This window comes from Rhamphochromis longiceps, linkage group LG12, assembly GCF_057381845.1.
Source record: "Rhamphochromis longiceps isolate RC_006_pf linkage group LG12, R_longiceps_female_GT1.1, whole genome shotgun sequence".
Taxonomy (NCBI): Eukaryota; Metazoa; Chordata; class Actinopteri; order Cichliformes; family Cichlidae; genus Rhamphochromis; species Rhamphochromis longiceps.
The window spans coordinates 6,307,208-6,335,121 of record NC_140568.1 but is presented as its reverse complement, the minus strand read 5'-3'; the positions used below and the strand labels follow the sequence as shown (position 1 = coordinate 6,335,121).

The 27,914-nt window shown below is 40.9% G+C and overlaps 1 protein-coding gene across 1 annotated transcript; it reads left to right on the top strand.

The window, feature by feature from the left end:
- The first annotated feature begins 36 nt into the window (after nucleotides 1–36).
- LOC146656712 (G protein-coupled receptor kinase 5-like) lies at nucleotides 37–27,914 on the top strand. Its single transcript, XM_085424479.1, has 16 exons — nucleotides 37–579; nucleotides 17,055–17,150; nucleotides 17,278–17,390; nucleotides 23,031–23,108; nucleotides 23,394–23,491; nucleotides 23,643–23,735; nucleotides 25,371–25,434; nucleotides 25,528–25,668; nucleotides 25,745–25,935; nucleotides 26,094–26,131; nucleotides 26,323–26,412; nucleotides 26,495–26,703; nucleotides 26,789–26,926; nucleotides 27,199–27,336; nucleotides 27,448–27,579; nucleotides 27,667–27,914. Exons 1-16 carry the CDS (start codon nucleotides 528–530, stop codon nucleotides 27,748–27,750), a joined length of 1,755 nt encoding a protein of 584 aa, XP_085280605.1. The 5' UTR covers nucleotides 37–527; the 3' UTR covers nucleotides 27,751–27,914.

Genomic DNA, 27,914 nt, shown 5'->3' with positions numbered 1-27,914 from the left:
GTGACGCCGCTTAACTGAGAGGCCCAGCCTATTTTGATTACGTACCAACAGGGGAGGAGGGGGCCCGCTGATGTCCTCTCTCGTGCACTCAGCCAACCCCTGCTGCTGCTGTTGTAAGGTAAAGCTGGCGGTATCCTAGTGTACCCTTGTTAAGGATCCGCCGCCGAAAGAACCCGGTTTGCAGACATCGGATCTTCCAGAAATAATTATTTTATGCGTCGGGGAGATTTCCTACCCAAATTACGCATGGAATGGTTTTGGGGGGATTGGAGTAGAAATGCAGCGCCGCACTTCCAGCCCACAACAAGAACCATGCCCAGCTTACACTGCAAGCAAATTTATGACATCCTGTTTTATCCTTTACGACTTTGATATGAGTGAATTTTACTTGGATAGTCACCAGGAGTGAAGAAAAAGAAACGCATCGCACAGAGCTGAAGGACGCTGTATTCGCCGCAGACGTTTGTGTGCCGAGAAACCTCTACGTTTAGGATTTTTTTTTCTTTTTCTCTTTTTTTTTCTTTTTGATGGAGCTGGAGAACATAGTAGCCAACACTGTACTGCTAAAAGCCAGAGAGGGTAAGTTGACACAAATAGTAAGCGGGCCTGCTTTTGTCATATTTTGAGCTGTGCAGAAAAAAAATAATCGTAAGGATGACGGCAGCCTGCAGACTGTGTGGCTCATTACGGCAGGTAAATCCTAAAGATGCAACAGAAAAAAAATCGGGAGGGGGTGCTGTGCAGACAGTGCAGACAACATCAACGGAACACCGCGAAACTGCTCGTCTTGTAATCAGTGATAGACTCGAGTCAACCAAAATCCTTGCACATTTTGACAGATTGTATGCCCCCCCCCCCCCCCCCCCATTAAATATATATATAAAAATATATATATGTTGGGGGACGGGGGCGGCAGGGGAGGGAGGATGGGAGGGTGGTCTGCCTCCCACATCCGCTTTCGTTGTCTGTGCATATGAAAGCGGCTCTTTCGCAACGTTATGCATGCTGGAGCAAACACTGACACGGGGAATAACTCCTTTCTAGAGGGGGAATAAAATGAGCTTAGGCTGTCTGACATTTGAAAGGTGACTGGTGTTGAAATCTGTGTAAAGGGCCCCTGCGGAGAGACGGACTCTGCTTACCTGTGTAGAAAGAGTCAAATGTCTGAAAAGGCCAGTTGCAGCCCGACAGCACGGTCTGAAATATGAAGGCGCACGGTGTCATTAATAGTTCATTCTGAGGAAGACAGGGTTGCGCTGAGGGCACGAGGAAGGCCTGGAGGTAAACGCCGCGCACTGTGTGATGCATTGACCGTTTTGGTCGTTGGGATCATGTGGGCACTTTTATTTCAGGTTTGGGGCCTGTGGGAAGTTACAAAACAAAATTCATTAGGTTTCGCCTCATAAGCCAAAATTAGGGAGTGTTTTGGTTGTGCAGCTTTAAACAGCAAGATAAATCCTGAGAGAAATAGCCATCCTTTTCCCTTATTCAGTCTGGGTAATGTCCAGAAACTTAAACAAAATGAAAACAGATTACATTTTGTCCTGAGTGTACCTGGGTCCCTTTGGGATGCCCTTTGAACTCTCCTCAGTAATCCCAAACCTGTTTTCAATCAGCAGGGTTTAAAAACCACCACTCACACTCATCCCACTTTATTGTCATGATTATTCTTTTTTGTTTTGTTTTGTTTTTTGGAACTGGTTGCAACAGTTTTCTGTCTTTCTGTAAATGCATCAAATCTTTTGCTTCAGTTTAAAATGACTCGGTGTATGTACAAGTGCAAGTGTACACAGGTCCGGTTGCAGGGAAGCTCATAGTTTGATGTGGCAAAAGCCTCTGCAGAGTTGCAAGATGACGCAGGAAAAGACTTTGGTTCTCTCGCAGCTCCTTCCACGCGTGTTACAACGTTGGCACGTTTTTAAAATAAATGGGCTTCCTGCACATAGAGCTGGAAGTGTTTCATAGGCACTAATAGAGTAATAAAATGAACCAGGATGGCGACATGCTGTCAAAATCCACACGAAGAATGCCTTCGCCCGTGGGTTGGACTGGACGTTTGTTTTATGGCAGCAGAACACGACTGGGCTGAGTGAATCAAGCTTCATGAATTAATAAGAGCAGTTAATGACCCATGACAGATCTCGCTTGTCCCAGCTGCTCCAATGGTGTGCATCTGCCCTGACTGTGTGTGCGCGTGTGTGTGGAGGAGAGAATAAGGCCTTATACAATTATTGGATGAGATGGATCTTTGAGTTAATAGCTGAAGCACGACTTTCTCAGCAGCTTGATCAATGCCTCTATAAATGTAGCTGTGTGGGACTGATTCAACAGTTGAATTGGAGTGTGCAGTGCACACACTGAACAATTTCACAGGTTGCAATATTGGTTGTATCCTCTAATGGTCTAAATCATTAGAGGTTTTGTATTACGTGATGCAGTGCCAAAGGCTATGCACATCCATGTCTGCTGCTGTTAATGCTGCTGCTTTCTGTGCATGCATACATTTAAGCAAGGCACTGTACTGTACACACAGAGACTCATTTTAGATCATGCACTAGCAACAGCCGAGAGAATGCGAGTGGAGCAAAGTGAAGAGTGTTTTTTCCTGTTTGTTTATGCGAGCATATCTCCAGCCATGCCTGAACTGAGAGGCAAGCATCCTCTGTCTAAACTTCTCCAGCTACGGACAACAGGAAGGCCCAGTTTACACTGCAGTCTTTGGCTTGTTTATGCCAGCATCCTCACACCTCCCAGATCAGTAAAACTGTGCAAGTTGGAGAAAAGAGGAGAAATAAGAAAGCTATTGATATCCCCAGGCCAAGAGTGGCAAAACAGGCCTCGTGCCAGCCTCTGGTTGCTCTTTGACTCTTCAGTGTCAGCGATGGCTGCTCTGACGGTGCTGGTCTGGCATTTGCCGCCAAGTTTGGTGAAAGCTCATCGTCGCTTATGAGTATTCAGAGATAATTTTGAGATTAGTAATTAGCTGGAAGATTGGAAACACTTTAGAAATGGAGGATTTCTAATCAAAAGAGTGCTCCGTTTAATCACAGTAAAAAACCTAACTTGATTTCCACAAGAAGAATTTTTTTTCTTTTTTTTAAAGAGAGGGGCTCTGACCATATTGGACCATTTTGTTAAGTGACCGCTGTCTTACATAAAGCTCAGTGGTATAATACGCTATCAGTTTGATGCAGCCCATAAGCTATTTAATCAAATTGATTGTTACATAACAAACTGAGTGGGCTACTGCCATCCGAGCTCCATCTTCCTGTAGAGCTCCTCTCCGGTCTCTGCGGAAGATACTTTATGGATGATGAGTATGCGGTGAAATGAAACACTTCGATGGTCATCTGAGTATCATCTGACAGCGACAGCACTGCTTACTGTGTCAGAGCAGCAGGGGGAAACGCTGGTGCGCTGGCCTTAAAAGCTGTGATGTCTGTGTGAGTTTGTCAGCTGAGGAAATTGGGGCTTTACAACAGATCAAAAAGATCAAAGGCACTTAGGCCTGACAGGGCTCTTTGTTTCAGTGGGATCTGTTACACTGTGGCCTTTAATGTTATACATATAGCTGACATCCAGTCAGAGCGAGCGAGCAGGTATAATATCAGAACATACTGTAGATTTATGTGTGCGATAGCCGATGAGGGGTGTGGGGCAAATTCCTTTGTTTAAATGTAACCTGAACTTAGCCACTGTGACGCGAGCAGCATCGGTGCAGTAGACCCTTTGCTTATTGTGTGTGTGTGTGTTCACAAGCCTCTGTCTGCCTGCCTCCCCATTCACAACTCTTGCTGGCAGCAGTCGCAGATTCCAAGCCAGGCGAGTGAACGTCATCGGTTGTTTAAGTGAATGAGAGCAGGGGAAAAACTGCATTGCTGCATCCAGATGCCTTTCTTGAATTGTGGTAACAGAGCCCGGGCATTTAGTTTGGGCGACTAGACAGAATTCCACTCCGCTGCCTGTGGGCTTTCTCATTCGAGCTGCAGCGTTTTTTGAATGTTGTAGTTACATAAGTAAAACTCCCGTTATATAAAAAATAAAAGCAGCTGAGGTGCTGTGGACGACTAAAAGTGATAGAAATACAGCAGGCGAGGATTTATTATTTAATCATCACTGAACTGAATTCTCAGTAAGCCTCCTTTCTGTAGCCTCTTAATTGAACTGGTAAATGTTTTGTATTGTTATGAAGTTACCATTGGTAATAACTGAGGAACAGCTACTACGTAAACCCAGAGAAACTACAGCTGAAATATGAAGAAAAACTCATTTCTTTACCGACCCAACTGCAGTAAAAACAAGCCCCAGTTTTTCCACGACATTACTTGACTTTTACAATAAATTCATGTGTGATCTCATGCATGCTGTGGTGCAAGTTCATGCTGGTTGCATAGAAAAGGGGACAGTCTATCACCATCTGAGACAAGACAGCGAAGTAATACCATGGAAAACTTTTACAGTCCAGTTTCAGCTTAGTCACTAGGTAGATTGTCATCTTTTTACTGAGTTACTTTGTTGTGGTTAAATAGGCGATGGCATGTTTTATTGCAAAGGTTATGAACATGATAATAGTGCAAGCAATTGCACAGTTTCAGGTTACTGGTAACTTTTCGAAACATTACCCAAACGAGGTGTATGTACATATGCAAACGCACATTAAACACGGCTAGTAAGCGCTTGTCATTCTGCTGAGACGGCTTCCTCGCATAACTAAAACAGGTTATTATAGTAGTGAGAGGGCAGCCATTGAGGGCAGCATAGGGGTGCAGTGGTTAGCAATGTCACCTCTCTCCAAGACAGGTTCTGGTTTGAAACTGTCGGCCAGCTGGGAGCTTTCCGTGTGGAGTTTACATGTTCTCCCATATGCCTGTGTGGGTTCTCCGGGTACTCTGGCTTCCTCCCGCTGTTGAGAGACACGCTTGTTAGGTTAACAGGCCATTCTCAATTGGCTGCAGGTGTGGATGTGAGAGAGTGTGTTGTCGTTTGTCGGTGTTAGGCCTGTGATGGACTGGTGTGTGATTGTGGTGTACTGTGCCTCTTGCCCAGTGTCAGCTGGGATAGGCTCCAGCCCCCTCCCACGACCCTACTTTGATAAGCAGGTTAAAATAGATCATGCTTGTGCATAAGTGAGTAGACAAACATGATTCACCTCAAATTTTCTAGATTTCACGTGTGAAAACAGCTTTACTGAGTAGATTGCGAAACAGTCCCGGGGACCTACTGCCGGTAACACAAAACTTCCTGAAGAGTGTTACCAGATGTGCTGATGTTATTTTTCAACCTAAGTATAAAAAAAGTCCCTTGTCAAAAATGTAAATGTTTGAAACGTTTTTGTAAGGAAGTATAACCATGAAAAACAACATAACAAAAAAGCAGTTCATTGGAATGTACTGTTTTCATTCCTAGATAGTACACAGTTAAATTTGGGTTGGACAAAATTTGGATATTTACAACTGTAATTCGAATGGACGTCTGTCAGAGGACCTCCTTTTTTACACAGTACCTAATTATACATGACTTATTACAAAGCAAACACAGTCACAAATACATCATAGTTAAAGTTAGTAATACCTTTTCTTTTTTCTTAGTGTTTCAGCTGTACATTTACTGTATTTACCTACTGATCATCAGTGGTAATTACCCTAGAATACACTAGAATTTACCGTATAATTGCCAGTATAACTGCCTACTGGTCAGTGTCCGGCAGCCTCGCCTCTGTCAGTGCGCCCCAAGGTGGCTGTGGCTACACTGTAGCTTGCCATCACCAGTGTGTGAGTGTGTGAATGGGTGGATGATTGTGTAAAGCGCTTTGGGGTCCTTAGGACCACAACAGACCATTTACAATTATCAGCTATTTACATAATTATTTAATCTTTTGTGACATTTTTAGGCAAACACCAAAAAATTGCTTCTTTTTATTTAGATTTACTCAATGAATCTACAAAAAGAAACATTAGAACAATCGTCTTAACTAAACCAAAAATAAGCATTTACAGCGTGTGTAGATAGATATAGAATAGAAAAGAATAGAATAGCCACTTAAGTGTCATCCAGTTTAGTGCACATCACAACGAAATTTCTGTGCATTTACTCACCGTCAGACTGTACAATATAAATCTAAAGGTATAAAAAAGGAATCTAGGATATGTACACGTAAGAATATAAGAGACATTTGTGTGTATTCACTGCTTTTAGAAAAAAACTGTTGTATATATTAGGAAAAATGACTATATTGCATAGTAATAATAGCAGCAGAAAAATATAGTGTAAATTACCATTCCAGGTATGAAATTGCATTGCCCTAAATATACAGTCGCTGATTATTTTGATTATTAACTCAACATGGCTGTGTCTTAAATATCTGGAAGTCTCCAAAAGTTTGTCCGAGTCCCGGATTCAGCCTGCACTAAGCTCTGATTGGAGCATATTGCGTTTGAAACCAGCCCTACACATTTTTTATGTTTTTTTGCTGCAGTTGTTCTTTTAAGAAGACATTTTATTTCTACATAGATTACTGGCTGATAAGAACTGATTAGTCATTGCTGCTAGGAGAGTTACAGTTAGCCTATTGTCTTTGCAAGAGATTTACAGAGGGTTGTGTGTGTGGGAGAGGAGGTTGGAGGGATGTCGGGGGCGGGTGCTTCAGCGTTCCATAGAACAGCAAACCTAAGCAAGTCCAGCTGCTGTCGTTACAACTTGCAAAATGTAGTGAAATGAGCTGCACCCTCCACTATCAAATGCACAACACTGATCTTTGTTGTTTGCACCTGCCAGCTAATGGTAATCTGAGTATGAGCACTATATTGCAGACTCTGTAGTCTCTGTTACGCACTTCCTGCCCCGTTTTCATATAAACAAAAACATTTGCCTGGAGTGCTCCTCTCTCAGGACCTGTCTGAAAGGACGGAACCGAGGAATAAAACTGTCAGTTTTTATTTAGTAGAGACTCTTATTGGAGGGAAACCAGCGTCTCATTTCCTCATCGGGTCCTCCTGACAGGAAAGAAGTAAAAGATTTTTTTTTTAAAGAGGACCTGAAAAGAATATATTGCGTATACATGCAGGGCTGTTTATGGTGTTATTAACAAAAGGTGATTCATTTGAATACGACATGGATGGGACCACACTGGCAATGCCCGACTATCCCATTGAATCTCATCATGTGTTTTCTGGAAGTGAGATCACTGCTAATGTTGTTAAAAGTATATTACAGATAGCTTGAAAAAATTCTCGGTCCTCATAAGATGGAGCCTGCTGACTCTAGTTATTCTTTAGTGCCGTGCCAGGCTGGGAATCGTGATTTTTTGAGCTCTTTGAAATCTTTCGAAAACTTTTTGTTGCCCTCCAGGTGTGCAGATTTGAACCCTTGAAAGCCTGAACCACAAGACAATTGTTTAAATTGAGTATTAACTAAACCATATGACAATATTTTAAAAGTAATTAAATATCCATTTGCATATGTGTGTGATCATGTATAAGTTGTATAGTTTTAATGTTTTATTTGGGAACAGAATGGTGTGTATGTGTAAGTTTGGTGATGGAGTTTTTATTATGAATGAATGATGAATTTTTATGAATTATTATGTCTATTTTTATGCTTAAGGACAACAGATGGAAATTAGCCCTTGGCTATAATCTGGTATGTTTACATTCATGTAATTTTTTTTTTTACATTTATGTTCATTAACATGCACTGTCCTAAATAAATAAATAAATATATGAGTCTTAATTTATACAATATTTGCTACATCCAGCATATTAATATAATTATTTTGTAATTTATTACTTTAAAATGCATTGCTCAGTTTATCCAGGTTTTTCCAAGGGGTGAAAATCACACTGATGATGTAGTCACAACAACTCACAAAACCTCATGTGTCAAATATGATACATTAGGTATTTTAAAGGAGGAATTTTTCATTTGTTTTTTTCATTTTCATTTGTCTGTAAATTCCCAGACATACCCACAGTTAGATCGCTGTTAGCCTGGCAGAGCTGCTTGCATGGCATGTCTTCATTTACATTTGGGGTATTATATATGACCCTGCATGTACAGTTCACGCCATTTCAATTAATATTATTGGAACGTTTTTGCTGTTTAAGTTTGTTTTTTGTAAATTCAAGGATAGGGGTTCCTTTATTGGCTCTTCATTCTCTAACAGCAGTTTTGCACTGAGATTATAAAGCAAAGACGAAGCAGAGATACCCATATCTCCACCGACAACACGCCACAAGGCTCGCTGTGTTTTGAGTAGGAGTGTGACTCATTTTTTCTTGAGTAGAAAAAAATTCAGCTCTCTGGCTCCTACTATCTCTATTGTTATTGCTGCCTCTACCCACACATACAGTATACGTAACTCAGCTGGATGCAACAAGTTCACGCCTGTTCTCCAGGGGTTGTCGAATGGAATTCTGGGAAATACAGGAGATGATTTTCTAAAGTAAAAGTAGACTCGGTAAGCCGAGTGAAAGTGGATGGAGGAAAAAATGTGAATTTTAAGCGCTTGTCATTAAAGTACTCCAGGAATGCAGTCAGAAGCCTCTCAGACACACAGGTGATTACTTAAGTACTGTTTCATCGTGTCTCCATGTGCTTCCTGCGCTCTGCACTGCTGCCATATTGCTTTAATGGAACAGCTGATGAATTTTTGATGTGCATTAATCCAATAATCTATACAGTAACTTCTGAACCTTTCTCTCTGATATCTCCTGCTGGATGAAGAGCTAAATGCCAGACTGTATACGTCAATGCAAACACACTCAGAACCTACATGATGTTAAATGAGGCTGTTTATTTCCTTTAATGTCAGGACAACTAAACATAAAGAAGAAATGAGGGATCTTTTATGTTTGAGGAAATACACAACTGTACAAAAGTGCTGATCCAGCCTTCGGATCCAAACAAAATTGGGGAAAAAAAGGCACAGGGATTTATTAAAACATGTTTTTGGATGTCGGTGAGGATGTTGAGGTCCGGGCTCTGTGGAGGCCGATCATGACTGATCCATGTTTTTACTGCATTGGCAGCATGTTTGAAATTATTGACATGCTGAAGCTGTTGCCAATCAGATGCTTTCCAGATGGGAGTGCATGATAGATCAAAATCTAACAGTACTGTTCTACATTCGTAATCTAATCAATTTTGACAAAATCTCCAAATGCAACTCCAAACCATGACAGAGCCTCCACTGTGTTTTACGGATGGCTGCAGAGACTCACTGATCAATGTCTCTGAACAGCAGATGGATCTGTGCTAACACTTCTTTCTTGACTTGTCCAGTTTCTTTATAATTTTTAAGGACACACGGCACACCATGCCAGGTTTCCCACTAGTAGCCTTTTAGGAATCAGTTTGTTGGTGTCAAAATAGTATTTTGGCATTTTTCCCAGATTAAATTAAAGACATGGGAGCAAATGATGTGTGTATAGGCTGCTAGTAAGAAAGTGACTGCAATTTAAAACTGGTTCTTTGCAGAGTTGTCTGTTATGTGTGGACACAAGGACACAACACTGGTTCGTCCCTTGAGTTAGTTGCCTTTATTATGCTTGAATGATTCATAGGTCAGTGGCTTAACAAACAAACAAAAATGGTCAGGTAGAAGGACTGGAGTGAAAAGGCATCCAGTGTCCAATGAAAGCCTGGAGAACTATTGCTCAAGACCACTTTAAAAAACAATACAAAACAATCTGGCTGCATGGCAGCAAAATATTAAGAAATGAGGTGTGGCTTTGTATTTATACATAACATATTGTTATTTATAGGAACCTATGACACGGGGATTCTTTAGAGTGCATTAGAGTAAAATCAGCTAATTTATTTGTATATTTGTAAAAACATAAATCTTGAGTAAAGCTCCAGAGAGTTATAAATGAGGTTGAAAGAGTTCATTAAGGAGTTTGGCTCATTTAAGGCCAAAGCAGATTTTAAAGACTCTTTTTTTTTTTTTTTCAATCGAGGCATGTTTTCGTGGCAGGACATCACAGGAGCAGGACAAGGAACAAATATCTTTATGAAGAGACTGTGTGTTTCATGCAGAAGGAAAGAAAGCACCCACCCAGTAATGTCAGTCCACGGTGCCCCATGAGTTCTATCTCACTGATGAGTCGGCTCTGTGCCTTTCAAGCACTTTCCTCAGTGTTTGCTCACTTAACTGCTGATTTTCACTCTGAATAAACTAAAAATCATTCCTCGTAGAGATGTAGGACTGTATCGCGACACTGTTCACACTACCAAAACATTTATCGAGGTAAACAGATGCTATAATACCTCGTCAGAGCACAGGAGCATCCTGTTACGGCTAGCTTCATGTGGACTATGCTCTGTCCTCTTGGATCTTTATGGATGAGCAAACAGCAAGTATTACCCAGCGTGCCCTGCGCTGTGTGTGGTCCTTTGATCGGACAGCACGGTGGGTTATATAATTTCAGGGTTTTTTCGTGCTCCCCCCCGTCACATTCCATACTTTATATATTTATAGAACAGGAAACTTGTGGCACCTGACTGTTCCCAGACAGGATATGTACCCTGCCTTCTGCTGCGCTTGTCAGATTTCTGTCCTTGCATGCAAGTTTTGACACTGAGTGTCTTCCTACACCGTGGCTGTTTTGCTCGTGAACACATGAACTTTAACAGGCGCCGCTTCTCTAGTGACAACTGCCACAGCGCCCTAGCTCTGAGGTCATGGACTGGTTTGACCACCTCAGTTTGTATTAACACATTGCTGCTGCCCTTGGGCTGGTCTCTATTAATAGCAGTAATGTTTACAAGGACATAAAGACGGGGAAATGGGCAGTGTTGTGTGTGTTTTTTTTCCCCTCAACTCTTTGTGCAAAAGTAGCTGTTGGCAAAAGGTTAAACCTGGAATTTATGTCTCAATCTTAAACGCGTGTCGAATGCAGCTACTTCCTTAGGTCAAGCTAGATTTGGTTGTTGTTTTCAGCACACAGCTCGCTAGGTTGTTGGGACACAGCTGAATAGAACGCCAATACTGTTGCTGATAAGATCTCTGTTTTATTGTCTATGACTGATTTTGAGTTTATGACCCCTCATTAAGCGGTTCAACATGTGACCCTCACAGCAGCCAAAAGAAGCCGAGTGTGTTGCCAGGTAAAAAGGTGCACGTCATCAATGTTTGCTTCGAGCATTTCAGCAGATGTTACAGGCGGACCATCCAGTTGTTATTATTGTGATATATGTGGACACGGGAGCTCATTTAGGATGGTAATAAGAACAGAGGCACCGACATGACATCATGGTGGAACAGACCAACAAAGACCGTCTTCCTGCTATAGTCCACCCCTGCTGCTCAGGTCTGGGCAGTGTTTCCCCTGCCTTCCTGTGGCATACACACACACACACACACACACACACACACACACACACACACACACACACACACACACACACACACACACACACACTTTTAATATGTGGATTAAAGCTTCAATAATGAGTCTGTTTTGGTTTGCTTTCAGTGCTGCTGGCTTGACCTGATAGGCATGCGCATGCATATATGCTTATATTTTTAATAAACTGGTATGCAGTGTAGTACCTTAAACCTTTATTTACGTCTACATTCCTGTTTATACTGCATATATAGGAGCAACATTCACACATGGCGTGATGCCCCCCCCCCCCCCCCCCCCCAAAAAAAGCAGTGTGCCAAGGTATGTTTTTTGTTCTCTTTGCTCCTCTTCTGTCTTTGCAGCAGATAGATATCTAGTACGATTTAATCACATTTCCCGTGATAAAGCAAACCCATATATTGCTACGAATCACTTTACAGCGCCCGAAGAAGCACAAAGAGGATGTTTTGCAAATGCAAAGCTCCCGTCTTCCTTCAATAATATGCTTGCTGGGTGTTTACCACTTGTGTTTTGCATGCACAAGACCATTGGCCCTTACCTGGAGCTCTCATGCAAATAAATCCCGATCACCGAACGGTTGGATGTGCCGGGAGGGATGGACCGAGGGGAACAAAGGCATTTGCATCATAGTCTGGTGCTGGTCGGCCACAATGTATTTGTAACTCGCTGACCACCACAGTATGACTCAACCGCGAGGCCGACATTTAACAGATCAGACAAAGGAGGTGATGTGGGAATAAGCGAGAGTTAGATAATCAGAAAGGGATAGTGAGTTGTTTGTGAACAAAGAGGGTCAGTGCAGCCAGGAGATGAGAGTGAAGAGTCACTGAAACCTACTCAAATCTTGCACACTTTTTTACACAGTGTAGGTGTAGAAAATAGCACATATTCAGAACGCTCGGCTCTGCTCACGCTCGTGCTCTTAACATCACATTCTGTTGCAGATGTTATTGCATATATGCCAGATGCACAGTGTGACAGTCAGGATGTGGTTTCAGCTGGTTGTCCACAGCACATCTAGCTTCATGTTTGGAGTGAGATTGTAAGTGGAGGTGTTCGAGACCTCGGAGATTATGTGTGTGCACGTGTGTGTGTGTGTGCGTCAGGCACTAGATGTTAATGGCTTGGGTTCTTTTGAGTGTCAGCACTTTGTGCGTATAACCTCAAATCTAAGCAGGGTTGTTTTCGAAGGTGTGGATGGATGGGGCCTGCAGGATTGCCACGAGTTGATTAAATTGAGCATGAGGACAACACTAGAGAGAGGTCACAGTAGTGACATTGTGCGTGCACACACACACACACACACACACACACACACAGATGTTTGGGGTTCGGGTAACCCCCTGGTGTTACGCCAGACGGTTGACGTTTTGTCTCTGACCTTCTTTTTGCTTTACTTGACATGCCTTGATGATGTCAGAGCTCCTAAACATGAGCATAAATAAAGGGTGGCGACCACACTGCCCACATGGAACAAATTAGACGGACAAGTTCCTGTGTGCAGCAAATCCACGCCACAGCACATATTTCAGCTCGTGTGTAACTGACAGACCACATAAGAGTGAGAACGCTTTAATAGCGAAAGAAATAAACAGACAGCCATGAACAAGATGGTTTATGGAGGATATTTACGAGGATATTCATACTTTTAAGAGCCAAGTTTTGTTAAACAGGAACCTAGAGTTACAAATCTGGACGTAAAACGAAACATGTGAATGTTTTTCTCTTCTTCAAAACATGATTTCAAAAAGTTAGCACTTGCTTTCATCTTTGTATATCTAATACTGTTGTAAACTTTCCTCAAATCCTGCCAGAACATTTCGTAAAGCCGTGTAACAGCAACGTGTCAGACAATTTTTTTAACCTCTGTTAGGCTGTGCTTTCTTGAGCCCACAGACAAAAGAAGCCAAAGGGCACTAAGGCTAAACAGAACTTTATTTGTTGTTACATTCAGATGAGGAATAATTGATTCGTTGTATTTGCATGTTTGTGGGAGTGTTTGGGTGTGCTCTGTGTTCTGGTCTTTGCACCACATGGGCCTCGAATGTTACAGTGGGACGAATTATAAATATGCTTTCGAGCAGCTTTATTTGCAGTGATGAATGAGAGAAATCGAGGGGTTATAAAAATAACATGAACAGCGTGACAAGAGACCACACGTAGAAAAGCCCAAAAAGGAGGCAAACCACTAATCTATAGCACTGTTCTATTTTTATGGCCAAGGAGCTGTAGACGTCCTTAAAAAAAAGTCCTAAAACAAAAGGGGGTTGATAGACTTGAAACAGCAAATGAGGTCAGTGATTGGCTGGCAGCAAACTTGGTGACAGTGATGTGGTGATGACAGGAAATCTTCAGCAGTGTGTCAGAAGAAAAGGGAAAAAGATACTGGATCACAGGGAAACAGCAGAAGAGCAGAAGATGATGCCAGGAGTTCCAAAAAGCAGGAAAGGGGGGAGGCGGGGAGGGAGAAAGAATGAAAAATAAATAGGCTTGGAGAGCAATGAGAGGCAAAGAAAACAGGACACAGAAAGAAAAAGAAGGAACTGCATTATTTGTGGTTGTCTCAGCATTGTGTAGAAGTTGAATGCCTGGGTGGAGCACCCATGTTTGGTACAATTATTTGACATGGCGTTGACCCTTCACAGGAAATTTATGCCATTTGGCTGGACGCTTGTATCCACAAATGCCTCACACTAGCACAAGTGCATACATTTTTAGCATGGCGTCCCTCCCATGGGGAATGACCTTCTTCATTCGCTGTATTCTTTTGCCTTTTTGGCAGATGTCATGTTTTCATTAAAGGAGATTCAAAAACTGGAGCACACAGCAACACACTGTATTTTTGTGTGGGGAGCATAAGTTTACATATGAGCTGTTTACAGAAGCGATCAAATAAGGAAGTGCGCCTGTTTATAGCATAGTTTCGTCTACAGTAATGTTAATGAGGCGCAGGTGCTCGAAGTTAATGATTGTCTTTGGGGATATTTTTATTCGGGTTATTAATACATTCATGCTTCATGTTTGTCTTTGGTGATACGAGTATCATTCTGAATACCGTATGTGAGCTTTGCTGACGTAGGGTCCCTTATCTTTAACACTCCTCCTCCTAAAAAGAAAAATACTGCAGTTCTAATAAGAGTCAGTACAACCCTGTAAAACTTTTTATGACTCAAATATGTAAGAAGTGGATTGAAATACTTTTGTATACTTTGCTGTGAAATCATCTGTTCAAAAATGTTATGTCAGCTTGTAATGATGGAAATGATCTCTAATTAAATCCCTTTGTGCCTGTATAATGTATGGTTATGGCTGGCTGTTGCAATGTAATCCTGAAAGTATGACACACGAGGGTCATACTTGGTAAGTGAATAATAAGCATAAGTGTGTAAAATGAGGCTTTTGTACTATGTGGGCAAAATAACCCGTACCATGCAAAAGTCTTGAGCCACCCCTCATTTCTTCATATTTTGTTGTCATTTTTTAAAAACTGGAAACTGGTCTTAAGCAATAGTTCTCCAGGCTTTCTGAAGGTCTTTCAAAGTGTTTCTTTCAACATGGGCTGCTTTGTTAATCATTTTTAGTCCAGTCTTTGAGCCTGATCATTTTTCTTAAGCCACTTAACACTGACCTATGAATCATTCATGCTGTAAAATTGTACCTGTTGTCCATACACACAACAGACAATTTAGCAAAGAACAAATCTGGAATTGAGTCTTTAGACTCTTTGTTATCAGCAGCCTGTCACAAAAACATATAATTTGTTCCCATTTCTTTAGTTCAATATGTGAAAAGTAAGTAAATTAAGTAAATACGTTTTTGTTTTGTTTTTTAAATATTCATAGAGCACATTTTAAGATAAATGTCACAAAGAGCTTCACAACAAAAAATAGTTAAAAGTTATGAAAGGTTACACAGTCTGACAGGCATAAATTTTTCCACCAACAAAGTGGTTCCCAAAAACCTATGAGCTCAAAACTTCATATCTCAGCATGTTGTGCAGAGTGTCCTTAAAAACCTGAGGAAACCAGACAAGCGGAGGGGGAAAAAGTAGCAGGCCTACGTGGAGAGTATCTGAAAGTCATGTGAAAAATTTGAGTAGACCTCATACAGGACCCGAGAGATGTATGTTGTCCCTCAGTTGATCCATCTTAAGGGAAAGAAGAATGGTACAGTAATTATATGCTGTGTTTCCATATATATTTGCAAATGTTTCAGCAGATGACTGCATCTATTTCCTGTTTTCCCAGCAAAATGGAAAAGAACTGAGGCGTGGATTAAGACTTTTGCGCACTAATATAGAGCAGAACATCCATTCTGGGTGCACGATATTTCAGTATCAGACATTGTAGCACACTTTTATGATCTTGCAGAGAGAGTGACAAAAACATGAATGAATGTATTCATGTATAAGATAATGTATTTGCTGTTAGATTAAATATTACATATAGTAAATATAGAGTAAACATTTCCTTAGTCAGTGATGTATGTATGTATGCATGTTCTGTCTATACCAACATTCATGTGTAACGTAATTCAGCAGTCAGCACTAAGTCTGCTATGGTTCACTTGTTTGACCGTTGGCTTACTTTATCTTAGTCAGTTTATGGCTTTCTGGGGAAGAAAGTTTCCCAGCTATGGTCTAATATCACACCAAAACATGCTAATTTGAGACTAATCTTCCCCTTGTTGAGTGCAATTTAATTTTCTTGGCAAGTAAATTATATAATATTACAAAGGCAACAGTGAGACGCAAAACAGACTGCAGAGCAGGAGGAAAGGATGAGACAGTAATGCAGCAGGATTGATGGGAAAACTGCTAAAAGCTTTCACTCAGAGCCTCCACAATGACGTAGGGCCTCTCGCATTCCTGGGTTATTACTTAAAGATGTCTGCTTGTCATTGCTCTCAATGCCTCTCACATTGGGTGAGCTGCTTGCAGCAAATTTCCACTGCACAGAGCGGTTAAAGGAAATCCCTGTCATTTCATTAGAGCAATCGTAACATATTAAAAAAGATAACTTTGAGACGAACATGGTGTAAGGGCAAAGCAGGCTGTGGTAGAAGTACGAGGTTAAAAGTTGCGTTTAATCGCATCTGGTGGATACTGTGAGAAAACGCCAAAGGTGATTTAGACATGGCTTTGATGAATAATGGGAAAGCGGTCAAAGTTAAGAGGCAAAATAATCAGCTCCGTCGATGACTGCACAGTAAAATTTCTTCAGAAATCTAAGTAGGCGATGTAGATCTAAGTGGTTTTTGTTCGTGATGGTGTTACGTAGCTGCAGGAAGCTGATGCATGATTATTCAGTGCAGTGGAATCCAGTCTGGGTTCTGATGGGAACTGAGCCGGTCAGAATGGGCTTTCTGTCTGTGTGGACACAAAAACACACACACTCATATTAAACACACACACACACTGTTCCACTTCCAGTGAAGCCACTCACATGAAAAGTGAGCAAGAAAGTCAGTGGAGAGAGGAGAGCGTTACGGAGGAAGTGAGACGTAATCTATGAATTATATATACACACTGAGACTATGATTTCATTCAGGGGAGAGCCCACACACAACCCCCCTCTCTTTTAGCCATTGGGCCTTCATTTTCTCCTCACTGACGAAAATAAATGTGGACAACTTTATTAATTTCTTTCAGTTGAACATTTTTACCTCTTGTTTTACCTGTCACCACAGGTGGAGGAGGGAAAAGGAAAGGAAGGAGCAAAAAATGGAAGGAGATCCTTCGTTTTCCCCATATAAGCCAGTGTACTGAACTGGGAAACAGCATCGGTACGTGTTTGTGCACTTCCTTCATCTAAAGAGAGTGTGTTTGACTGTTTGTTGGAAAGGCTGCGATTTAAAGTCTGTGTTCATTTTATGTTTTTTTTTTGTTTGTTTGTTTGTTTTTCTTTTGCAGACAGGGAATATTTCAGCATCTGTGAGAAACAGCCTATCGGACGACTTCTCTTCCGTCTTTTCTGCGAGACCAGACCGAAACTCCAGCGATGCATCCAGCTGCTGGATGCGATGGTAAACATGCACGCACACACGACTTACATCGACCCCTTTTTTATATTTGCATTAAAAATATCATATTTTTTTTTAAAACTAAGGAATAGAAAAGTCAACCATCAACTCCTTGTGACAGATCACACCAACCTTCAACCAGTGATTGTAACTGAACCTTATCGCAACAGGATTTTAGTCTGACGTGTACTTTTGTTGTTTTTGTCATCTTACCGCTGCACAGAGTGTCTTTGAAACACAATTTAAAGCTTTGACTTACACATCCAGTGTCATTGCATTGATACAGTTGAATTCCAACACTAGGATCCCACCTAGAAATATTTTTTTATACCTTTTTTTAAAATGTTAAGCATTAATACTGATAAACTCCACACAGAAAGGCTCCAGCTAGTTGGCAGGTTTGAACCCACAAGCACCTTGCTCGTGTAGCAGCAGTGCTTCCCCAGATCATAACACTGCTCCCTACAGGGTAGTATGGTAGGCACTAGGCATTATGGGTTCATCTCATCGTGATTTGCCCATCACATTGAATCATTCATCAGACCGTGTGACCTTTTTCCGTTACTCCGATCTTTCTGTCTGTTTAGCCTCACTCATAAGTGATTTTCTTTAGGCTACACAGTTGTTTAGTTCAGTGGAAATACTTTTACTTTTACAGTCAGAAATAGCTGTGATTTTTGCTTTTGATTTGTTGTCATTTTATTTCACCAAAATTGTCATGATTTTTTTTTTTTTTTGACCACATTTCTTTCTATGAGATGATGGTTCACCAAGTTTTAATGAAACTTATTAAAACAGTTTTAATAGTTACAGTTGTTAGTTGTTTTTTTTGCTAGATGCAGACCAATAATTTAGCCCTTCTGAGACAGTGTAACGTCTTTACCATGACCATGGAATACCATGTCTTCCAACAAGGCTGTTTAAGGAATGAGAAGCTACCCACTACAGCAGTTAGGGTTAAACAGCCTGTAGCCAGCTGAAACACATTGGCAACTGTAGTTGTCCAATGGAGGGCTCTTACTTATTTGCCTAGTTAAATCCAAGTTTTGTTTGGTTGTTTTTTTCCCAGGCAGAAGCACGCATCATGACACCTACAGAGGATGTTAATAATGATTTTGGTGTTTGAGTTTTCTAGGAGTGGAGTGCTTACTAGAGGGATTCTCAAACAGCAAGTTTTAAACTTTTCAAAAGTGTGAATTTGCACAGAACTGAATAAACAGCATAATGTGAAATGTTAGTGTGCTACGTTATTTCATGAAATTACATTTGAATAATCCACTCCGGCCCTTAAAAGTCAGTCTTGTGGAAGCTCATATTAGAGTAGAATAAGAAAAGTGTCTCTGCATTTCAGATCATTTTAGATTTGACAAACTAATCAGTCACATCCTTTTCATGGGTAAAGGTAAAACAAAGTTTTCAGAAACATAAACTACAAATGCACGGATTGCAATATTGTGAAGAAAGTGTGAAGAAATCATTGAACTTTACAATATAACCCAATCCACGGTAAGCTGCAGCATCATCTTAAACTGAAACAACTGAAAGTAAAGTGCTCTGCTACTGGACAGATGTACAAATAAACAAAAATCAGATGTTGTACATTAGAGGTGGGAATCACCATACATCCCACGATACGATATTATCACAATACTTAACGCACGATATGATATTATTGCAATTTTTAAAAAAATGTTGCGATATTCAGATTCTGTACATAAAGGTAAACCTTATCAATATTCATTTTATCTAATATCAAAGTCTCACACTCAGTCTTTCTCTCATTTCATTCAGTTTTATTGTTGACAAACTGAACGGTTTGTATTACAGTCTAGTCCAACTTAACTGAATGCAACCATCTGGTACAATTATAGCTATTCTGAACTATGCAATTTATGAAAACTATGCAGCCCCTTCAGCAACTGAAGAATTTGAAAGTAAATTAAAACAAAATATAATTTTACATTAAATAAAAAAGTTTTAAACTTAATTAAAATAAAACTTGTCTTAAATTAAAATAAGTAAACTGTCATGTTTATTGCTGCCAAAAAAAAAGTTAAACACATTTGGACAGTGTCAGGATTCTTGCTCAGAAAAAGGATCAACATGCTCTGAAGTCAGAGCATGTTCCAGTCCACAAAAACTTTTTTTGTAACAAAATATCGATTTCTGCTGTCCCTGTATCGATACATTATTAGCAAACAAAATATCACGATACTACACAGTATCGATTTTTCCCCCCACCCCTATTGTACATCCACCTTTACCTGATATATTTTACCTTACCAAACAAAAGCAGGTGCAACAAAACCAATGTCAGTTGCTCATATAATTCTGTGTGTTTTTAACTTCACCAAATAACAGGAGAATGACCTTTTTCCCTTTTTCACTTGTCTCTATAATCTTCCCAGTAACTTCTTTAATCTTTTGCTCATGCTGAGGCTGCTAGCTTGTGGCTAGCTTTGAGCTCTGGATTGCTGGATAGCCATTTTTATTTTGTTAGCTTCTTTAAAATGTCCAAGCTCAGCTGGGTAAGTTTCTGTTTAGGCTTGTTAGAATTTTGTTGTGGTCCTCCTGCAGTTTACTTTGGCAAACTCTTTATAACCGCTCACAGGAAGTGGAGCTTTCACGCTAACGACATGCGGCTAACAGTGTGTACCTGACTATTTGCCTGCAACCCTGTCCACATGCTGTGTATCACCGGACATGGTCAGGAATGCTGGAAAATGTCAGATTCCACTCTCTTCCTAGAAGATCTCTATTAAACATGAAAGGATTTCAAAGGCATTATATTACATCTACTTTATAGGTGACGTTTTGAGAGAAGTAGTTTGCACTTCGACTTTATATCATCTTGTAATGACGATTTGTGCTTACAAATCGTCATTACAAGTAAATAATCACCTATAATTTTGAATTCATCTTTCAGCCCAAAAAATCAATGGTTATTTCTGGTCGCCACCCTTTATTTAATTCTTTTGCATGGAATTAAAGGCTCATCTAAAATAAAAGACTAAAAATGTTAAGTTGTACAGTTCCCTTTTATTGTAACCTGCGTGTGATCAATTATGTAATGGATAGCATGTTCTCAGATGCGAGTATCTGGAGGAAAAAAAATTGTGTTTATTGCTGGATAAATGCAGTCCTGGAAACACACTCATCAACTTTTTTAGTGTACTCACTCTGATTAGAGGGCAGGCTGCAAAAACGCCGGTGTTGCTGGGTCACACAGCAAGAGGACACAATTAAATGGAGTAGTGATTATTCAACCATCCAGATCCCCAATCTATCCAGCTTTTTGCCTCCTACCACCCCATGTCCACGTCTAGACAAAATACCTCCCACATGACACATTTAAGTCTTTATCTATCTATGCCCAGAATATCTTAGCGGACATGTGACGGGCAGAAAGGACGCATTGTTTCCCTCGCCAGCCCCTTCCAGTCCCGGCGCACCCCCGTCTCTCCACTTTTCTGCCCACTTTTAACCGCCCAGCCCTAAAAGTGACCATCACCCCCTCCATGCCACCCCCACTCTGTGTAGGGGGAAAGCACTTACACTCAAGCCAAACACGTGTTGGAGCTAATTCTACAGTCCATGTGACAAACTCAGCTTTATGAACCCCATTTGACAATTACTCAGGTCTGAGGGTGTTTACAACCAGGCAGGTGGTTGTATTACAAGTGATTAAACAACATTGCAGTCCATTGCTGGTATGAGGTTTACTAGACAGTGTTATTGTGTAATCTAGTGTGCAGTAATTAGTGTAATCTACAATTTACAGTAATTGTTGTTCTTTTATGTATGGTTTTTTTTAAACGTGTAAGCCGTGTGAAAGTATGAGCACAGCGGTTCAAAAGGAGGAGGGAGTGTTTGTGCATGTGTTTTTTCGGTGTGTGCAACTTAAGTGGTTCCAATGGTTCCTCTTACATCATGAGAAGGTGTTTGTATGTGTTGGATCTACTCTGCTTCCAAAAGGCTAAGGAGGCGTCTTCTTTCCCCTTTGGCTGCTCCTCCAGCAAGCGGTGGGAGTCAGACAGCTCATTTACTGTGTGTGTGTTTCTCTGAAACCTCTGATAACAAAGCCTCAGTTAATCAACACTTGGCAGCAGTCACAGCGCTCTCTCTCGTTCTCTGTGACTTTTAGTCATAATCTTACATGTTTACGTACAGTGTTGGCTTCTTCGTGTTTCATTCTGTAGTGTCTGTGATGCTGTGGTTTTTTAAAGCCAGTTTTTTCCTTAAGCTTCGAGCTCATGTGTGCTTCCGCGGTGCATATCATATATACGTTGATGTGTGTTGTAGTGGAAAGCTGGTGACGCTGGTGTGACACACTGTGACACTGCAGGACCTCAAGGAATCCCACCGTGTTTACTGTGTGGTTGCCAGGCAACACAGGGCCATGTTGGAAAAAGCCCACTAATAGAAACAGCCATGCCAGCATGCCGCATGGATGCCATGTTGCCCTCCCCCTCCCGCTTTTGAGAGGTTAAAAGTGCCGGCTTCCAAATGCGTCAGCGAGCTTTTCATGTCACTGCCCCTGCGAGAAGTCCAGTGTGTCCGCCGCGTAACGACCCAACCTGTTAGTGTCATCAGCTGCATGTGTGCAAACACGGAGCCAAGAGCAGCATATGTTTATGTGAGAGTGACAGGGAAACACAGATATACAGAGAGTGAGAGGTGTGTGTTTCTGTAACCGCACAGCAGCTGTTTCGTCTTTCAAAGGAAAAAAGCAGGAAAAATTCGAGAGACATTTGGTTTTTTGGGGGGGCTTTTTTTTTTTTCCACTATTGGAGTTATGCATCCAGTTTGAATGCCTTCTAGTCCGAGTTCTAAATCATCGTCAGTGTAATTTAAAAGGATTTTAGTAACATGTCATTTATCACAGCTGACTTTCTCTGGTTGAACGATTATAAAACACTTTAGTTGTGTTTAGTTTTTCTATTATCATCATTTCCTCCTGCACTTGTTTGAGGGGAAATTTATTTCCTTGTTTTAAACAAATCTCCTGCGCAGATTATAGATCTCGTCGATGTAAATTGGGGATTTGGGATGCTTGAGATAAAAATCGGTTTGACTTGGCTTGACTGGAAGGGAGAAGTTATTATTTTCATTCCAATAAATTCTGTTATTCAACAACTGCAAAAGAATAGTGGGTGTCTTCCAAGTCCACTGGGACTTTGTGGTTAATAAAACATGTAGTCATGGTTTGCTGCTACAGAAAGTCAACAATCAAGCTGTTACAAATGTCAGTGAAGTAATTAATAAAAGGTCAGATTGAAAGACAGTTTCACAACACCCCATCCAATAAATCATTGCATTACTAAATACTGTCTGTTGTTGTAGATTTGAGATCTATAGAAGTCTAAAGAAATGTTTCACAATTTCACAACAAACTAAACATCATCTTTTACATCTGAACTTTGAAATTAGCCAATAATTGATCAAGTGATGTAAATGCCACTGTTTATAGTCTAGAAAATATTCATTACATAAGTTGCCTTGTTTGAAATTGGCACTGATAAATAACTACTTGACTGCAGACGATCAAGTGCACGTTAATACTTTTGTCACATCTATAAAAGTATGTAACCCAAATCTATAACAGGAGTTTTGTTAACAACACTGAGTTGTTCTCTTGTTTAGGAAGACTACGAGGTAACACCTGATGAAAAAAGAAAAAGCAGAGGGTGCCAGATCATCAAGGCCTTTCTATCAGAAAATGTAAGTTTCCTCATTTGATGCATTTTAAAAATTTTCGAGCCTTCTTTTTTTTCACACTTTGCTTCAAAAGAAAACTTTGTAAGCAGACAAGCAGACGGCAGAATTAAAGTTCGCCAAGATGCCCGCATGGGTTTAGTAATCAAGTGTACGCATTAAAAAGTCAATGTATTGTTACTTCATCGTCAATTAGATCAGGCGTTTATGTTATCTCTTTAATTTGTAGTGTGTGTAATAAAGAGTGACGCATTCCTGTATGTGTGCTACTGTTTACATGTGTTGATGTAGTCACCTCAGCGTGTAGACATAGCGGAGGTTTTTGCAGACCAGTGCAGAGAGAACCTCGAGCTGAGTCCATGTAAGGAGATCTTCAGCAACTGCCGCAAGTGAGTTCCTCATTCATTCACACTCACCTGTTTGCAGGACTCTCTCTAATTTGTCTCTGCCTTGTCTCTGCATTTTCATCCCACAACGTGCGTTTTGGTAACTGATTTTTTTTTTTTTTTTTTTTTTTTTTTTTTTTTTGCACTGCAACAGGGCTGTCCATGACTACCTGAGTGGAGCTCCGTTTGCAGACTACCAGAACAGCATGTACTTTGACCGCTTTCTACAGTGGAAAATGCTGGAGAGGTTGGCTGGGTTTTGTTTGCTTATATCCATTTCTTATCTGTGAAAAAAAAACCACATTGAAATTCTGAATGCAGACATTTATAAAATGTAATTTAGTAGTTGTAGTCAGGGATGTGAATGTGGGGAATAATCAGTAATCAAGATAATATGGATTACATATCATTTATTTGTAAAATGACTAGTAAAGATCACTGCCCTATAAATACAGCAAGGTTAAAATTAAAGTCGAGATAAAAGTTGATGTGTATAACGGTAAATAAGCTCACATTCATTCAGTGCTTCTTTTGTCTGATTATTTTTGGCGTGGAGTTTGACAGTTTTAAAACAAAAATTAGCCGCTGTCTGTTCTCCAGATCACGTTGTGGTAAAGATTCAGTGAGTCAAAGAAACAACCTAAAAAGAGACAAACATAGACTCCAGCGACAGGTAAATAAGGAAAAACCCAACATAAGTAAAGTCCGCATTATGCAAAGTCTGTATTGACTATAACTGTGATATTTGCAAACGAAATATCACTATTATGTTAGTAATGGACATTTGATAGTCTGGGAAATAACTGTGTCATCACCCCTCATGGACTTTGCATTTTTGCAGCAACCATTCGGAAAAAGTTGGGATCCTGTGTAAAATCTAAATAAAACTAAATTATTAGCAAATCCCATCCATAATTTATTGACAATAGAACACAGAAATTATATCAAATAATGAAAAACTCTAACTGAATGTAACTGAAAAATTATTGGCTCCTTTTGATGTTGATGTAGTTGGCACAGGGCCGTGTTCACCACTGTGTAGCACCCCCTCTTCTTTTAACAACAGCCTGTAACGTTCAGGAGTTGAGGAGAGCAGCTGCTGGACTTTTTAGAGAGGAATATTGTCTGATGAGGGAACAGCATCGTCAAAAAAAACGAACCTCTGCCTATATATACTTACTGAGAAACTGATGCTCTTTTTATACCCAATCATATTACTGGCCTGTTGCCACATCACCTAATTAGTTGCAAAATGACGTGTTGCTGCAGTAAAATTGAAAACGAGCTCCATTTTTTTCTCCATTTTAACCATCAAATAGGTTTTCTGTGTTCTGTTGTGAATAAAATATGGCTTTATCCAAATTCCAAGTGGTGGCATTCTGTTTTTATTTACATTTTGCACACAGTCCCAACCTTTTGGGTTTTGGGGTTGTTATTTTTTTTCTTTAAAGTCATTTCACAATGAATAAAATGAGACATGAATTGAATACAATGATATTGCAATAATATTGTATCTAGAACTTTCTGTGATAATCATGAAATGAAAGTCAGATGTCATGACAGCCCCAGCAACCATAATTTAAAAAGTTAAGAAGGTAAATTTTCCAGATAAGAAATGACTTGGATAGAATTACACCTCATTCTAAACAGTATAATATTTTATGCAGATAGCATGTAAATAAACAGCAGTTGGGAGTAAACAGCAGGCTTTCAGAGCAGCCTTGATTGTATCCGTGTCTGGAAAGTGAAATTATGTACAAGAGGTTCCATCATCTATACAGGAAACAGACTCAGGATGGTATTGAGTTCTGCACATAATGCCTGTCTTAATCAATACTATGAACATCTGTTAATGGGTTTTGCTGTGCCTGTGTTTTTCCAGGCAACCAATCACTAAGGACACGTTCAGACAGTACCGAGTGCTGGGAAAGGGGGGATTTGGAGAGGTGAGAGACCCGGAGATAAATTTTGATGTTGACATTAAAAGTATTGCCATTTCACAGTGAAATGTGAGATAACACGGTGTCTTTAATCCACAGGTATGTGCCTGCCAGGTTCGAGCAACGGGGAAGATGTACGCCTGCAAGAAGCTTGAGAAGAAGAGGATAAAGAAGAGGAAAGGAGAGTCCATGGCTCTCAACGAGAAGCAGATTTTAGAGAAAGTCAACAGTAGATTTGTCGTAAGTAGAAAATTAAGAGGAATAAAGTGCAGCGTTGATGCCTTGCAGCTTCTGCATGACTGTTGTCCTCAACCAGGTGAGCTTAGCGTACGCGTATGAGACCAAAGACGCCCTGTGTCTGGTGCTGACCATCATGAACGGCGGCGACCTGAAGTTTCACATCTACAACATGGGCACGCCTGGCTTCGACAAAGACAGGGTCCAGTTTTACGCTGCTCAAATCTGCTGCGGTCTCGAGCATTTGCACAGGGAATCGATCGTCTACAGGTAAATCTCACACAGTCTTAAATGCATTTTAAGGTGTAATTCAGTCAGAAGAGAAAAGCCTTTGAATGTTAATGTTTTTTAAAACATTTTGTTTAATAATGTGTGTTGTGAACTGATACTTTATGCTTTAACACACTTGCATGCTGTGTCATCTTTAGGGATTTGAAACCTGAGAATATCCTATTAGATGACAACGGTGAGTCTTGAAGTTTCAGCAGTTCTTATTCGTAAATATTGCGATGCAGCATTTTGCATGTTAAATTGCACATTTATCTTATGATAAATTACAGCCAGCTAGTTGTGCACAAAGATCCTGTCAGGTACATGTGGATAACATCAGCAGTTCTACCTTACCTCACCTCACCTCACTAACACTCTGTGTTGCAGGACACATTCGCATTTCTGACTTGGGGCTGGCTATCAAAGTGCCTGATGGAGAACTCATTAGAGGCAGAGTGGGGACAGTAGGCTACATGGGTAAGAAGCACTGTAGTCAACATTTTTAAAGGAGAAGGGTAAAATGTGCAAGTTTCATTAAGTTTCTCCCTTGGGTCTACAGCTCCGGAGGTGATAAATAACGAAAAGTACGCCATGAGTCCTGATTGGTGGGGACTGGGCTGCCTCATTTACGAGATGACCGCCGGGCGATCGCCCTTCCGCGCCCGCAAAGAGCGAGTGAAACGGGAGGAAGTGGAGAGGAGGGTGCAGGACGAAGAGGAGGAGTACAACGACAAGTTTACAGAGGACACCAAGGCCATCTGTAGAATGGTGAGGCTTGATGGAGAGATGTTTGTATAGCGAGAGATGAATGATGAACAATTGAGTGATTCATCTCTGCTTCTACTTCACCCAGCTGCTCACCAAAGACCCTAAGCAGAGGCTGGGGTGCAAGACGGATGGAGCAGCAGGCGTCAAGGCCCACTCGTTCTTCAAAAACATCAACTTCAAGAGGATGGAGGCTGGAATGGTGGAGCCTCCCTTTGTGCCTGATGTGAGTTGTTGATATTTTTCTGCACTGGAGGTTTAAATCAAACTCACTGCTAAAACCAAGTATCCTTACTGACACTCCCTGCGTCAGTAAGGACATTTTTTTTAAGTTTGTTATATCAGTGGAAATATTCAAAAATAGCCAGCATAAAAAATAAAATAAAAAATCAGAAACGGCAACCAAAATTCCATGATGATAAATTATCTATTAAGATAAACTTGTTTTCTGTTTTTCCCTTCAACCCAATCTTTTTCATGGTCATTGCCCTCTCTCAGCCTCGGGCAGTGTACTGTAAGGATGTTTTGGACATAGAGCAGTTCTCCACAGTCAAGGGAGTCAATTTGGACCAAACAGACAATGACTTCTACTCCAAATTCTCTACAGGCAGCGTTTCCATCCCGTGGCAGAATGAGGTAAGCGCGTTCATGTCATACGGCATTTTAAACGCTCAGTGCGCTTCTCGCAACTTGCTGGGAAAGCTCACACATTTTCCTCTTTCTGCTTCTTATTCTCATCTTATCCAGATGATAGAAACCGAGTGTTTCAGAGATTTGAATGTGTTTGGGCCACATGGAATGAGATCTCCAGATTTGGACTGGAACCAGCCGCCAGAGCCACCTCGACGCAGCCTGCTGGACAGGATCTTCAGGAGGCATGTAAGTGAACGGACAGGCGCATTTGGAAAGCAGGCAAAGCCAATTTCGATTAACCCACGCAAATCTATCTCTCTTTTTCTGCCGCAGCACCCAGAGGTGTCCATTTCCAACAGCCGTGTGCAGTCTTCCAGCGTAAACTCTGTGGACTCCATGTCCAACTCTGCCCCCTAGTGGCATCGTGTCTGTGTGGGCGCCCCACATACACAAACACAGAACACATACACACACACACATATACCTTGCAAAGGGAAGGAGCTACCGAGGGCTTCCCTCCTGCTGACTGGTCCACTGCTGGGGCCTGAGCAACAGCCGGTCTAAAAAGCCTTGATGGCCAG

What these genes read in the sequence shown, in the direction of transcription:
- LOC146656712 (XM_085424479.1), top strand. Translation starts at nt 528, where the DNA reads ATGGAGCTGGAGAACATAGTAGCCAACACTGTACTGCTAAAAGCCAGA. An exon ending in TGAACTGGGAAACAGCATCG is followed by an intron (nt 17,151 to 17,277) that starts GTACGTGTTTGT and finishes TTTCTTTTGCAG; the next exon opens with ACAGGGAATATTTCAGCATC. An exon ending in GGGGACAGTAGGCTACATGG is followed by an intron (nt 26,413 to 26,494) that starts GTAAGAAGCACT and finishes TTGGGTCTACAG; the next exon opens with CTCCGGAGGTGATAAATAAC.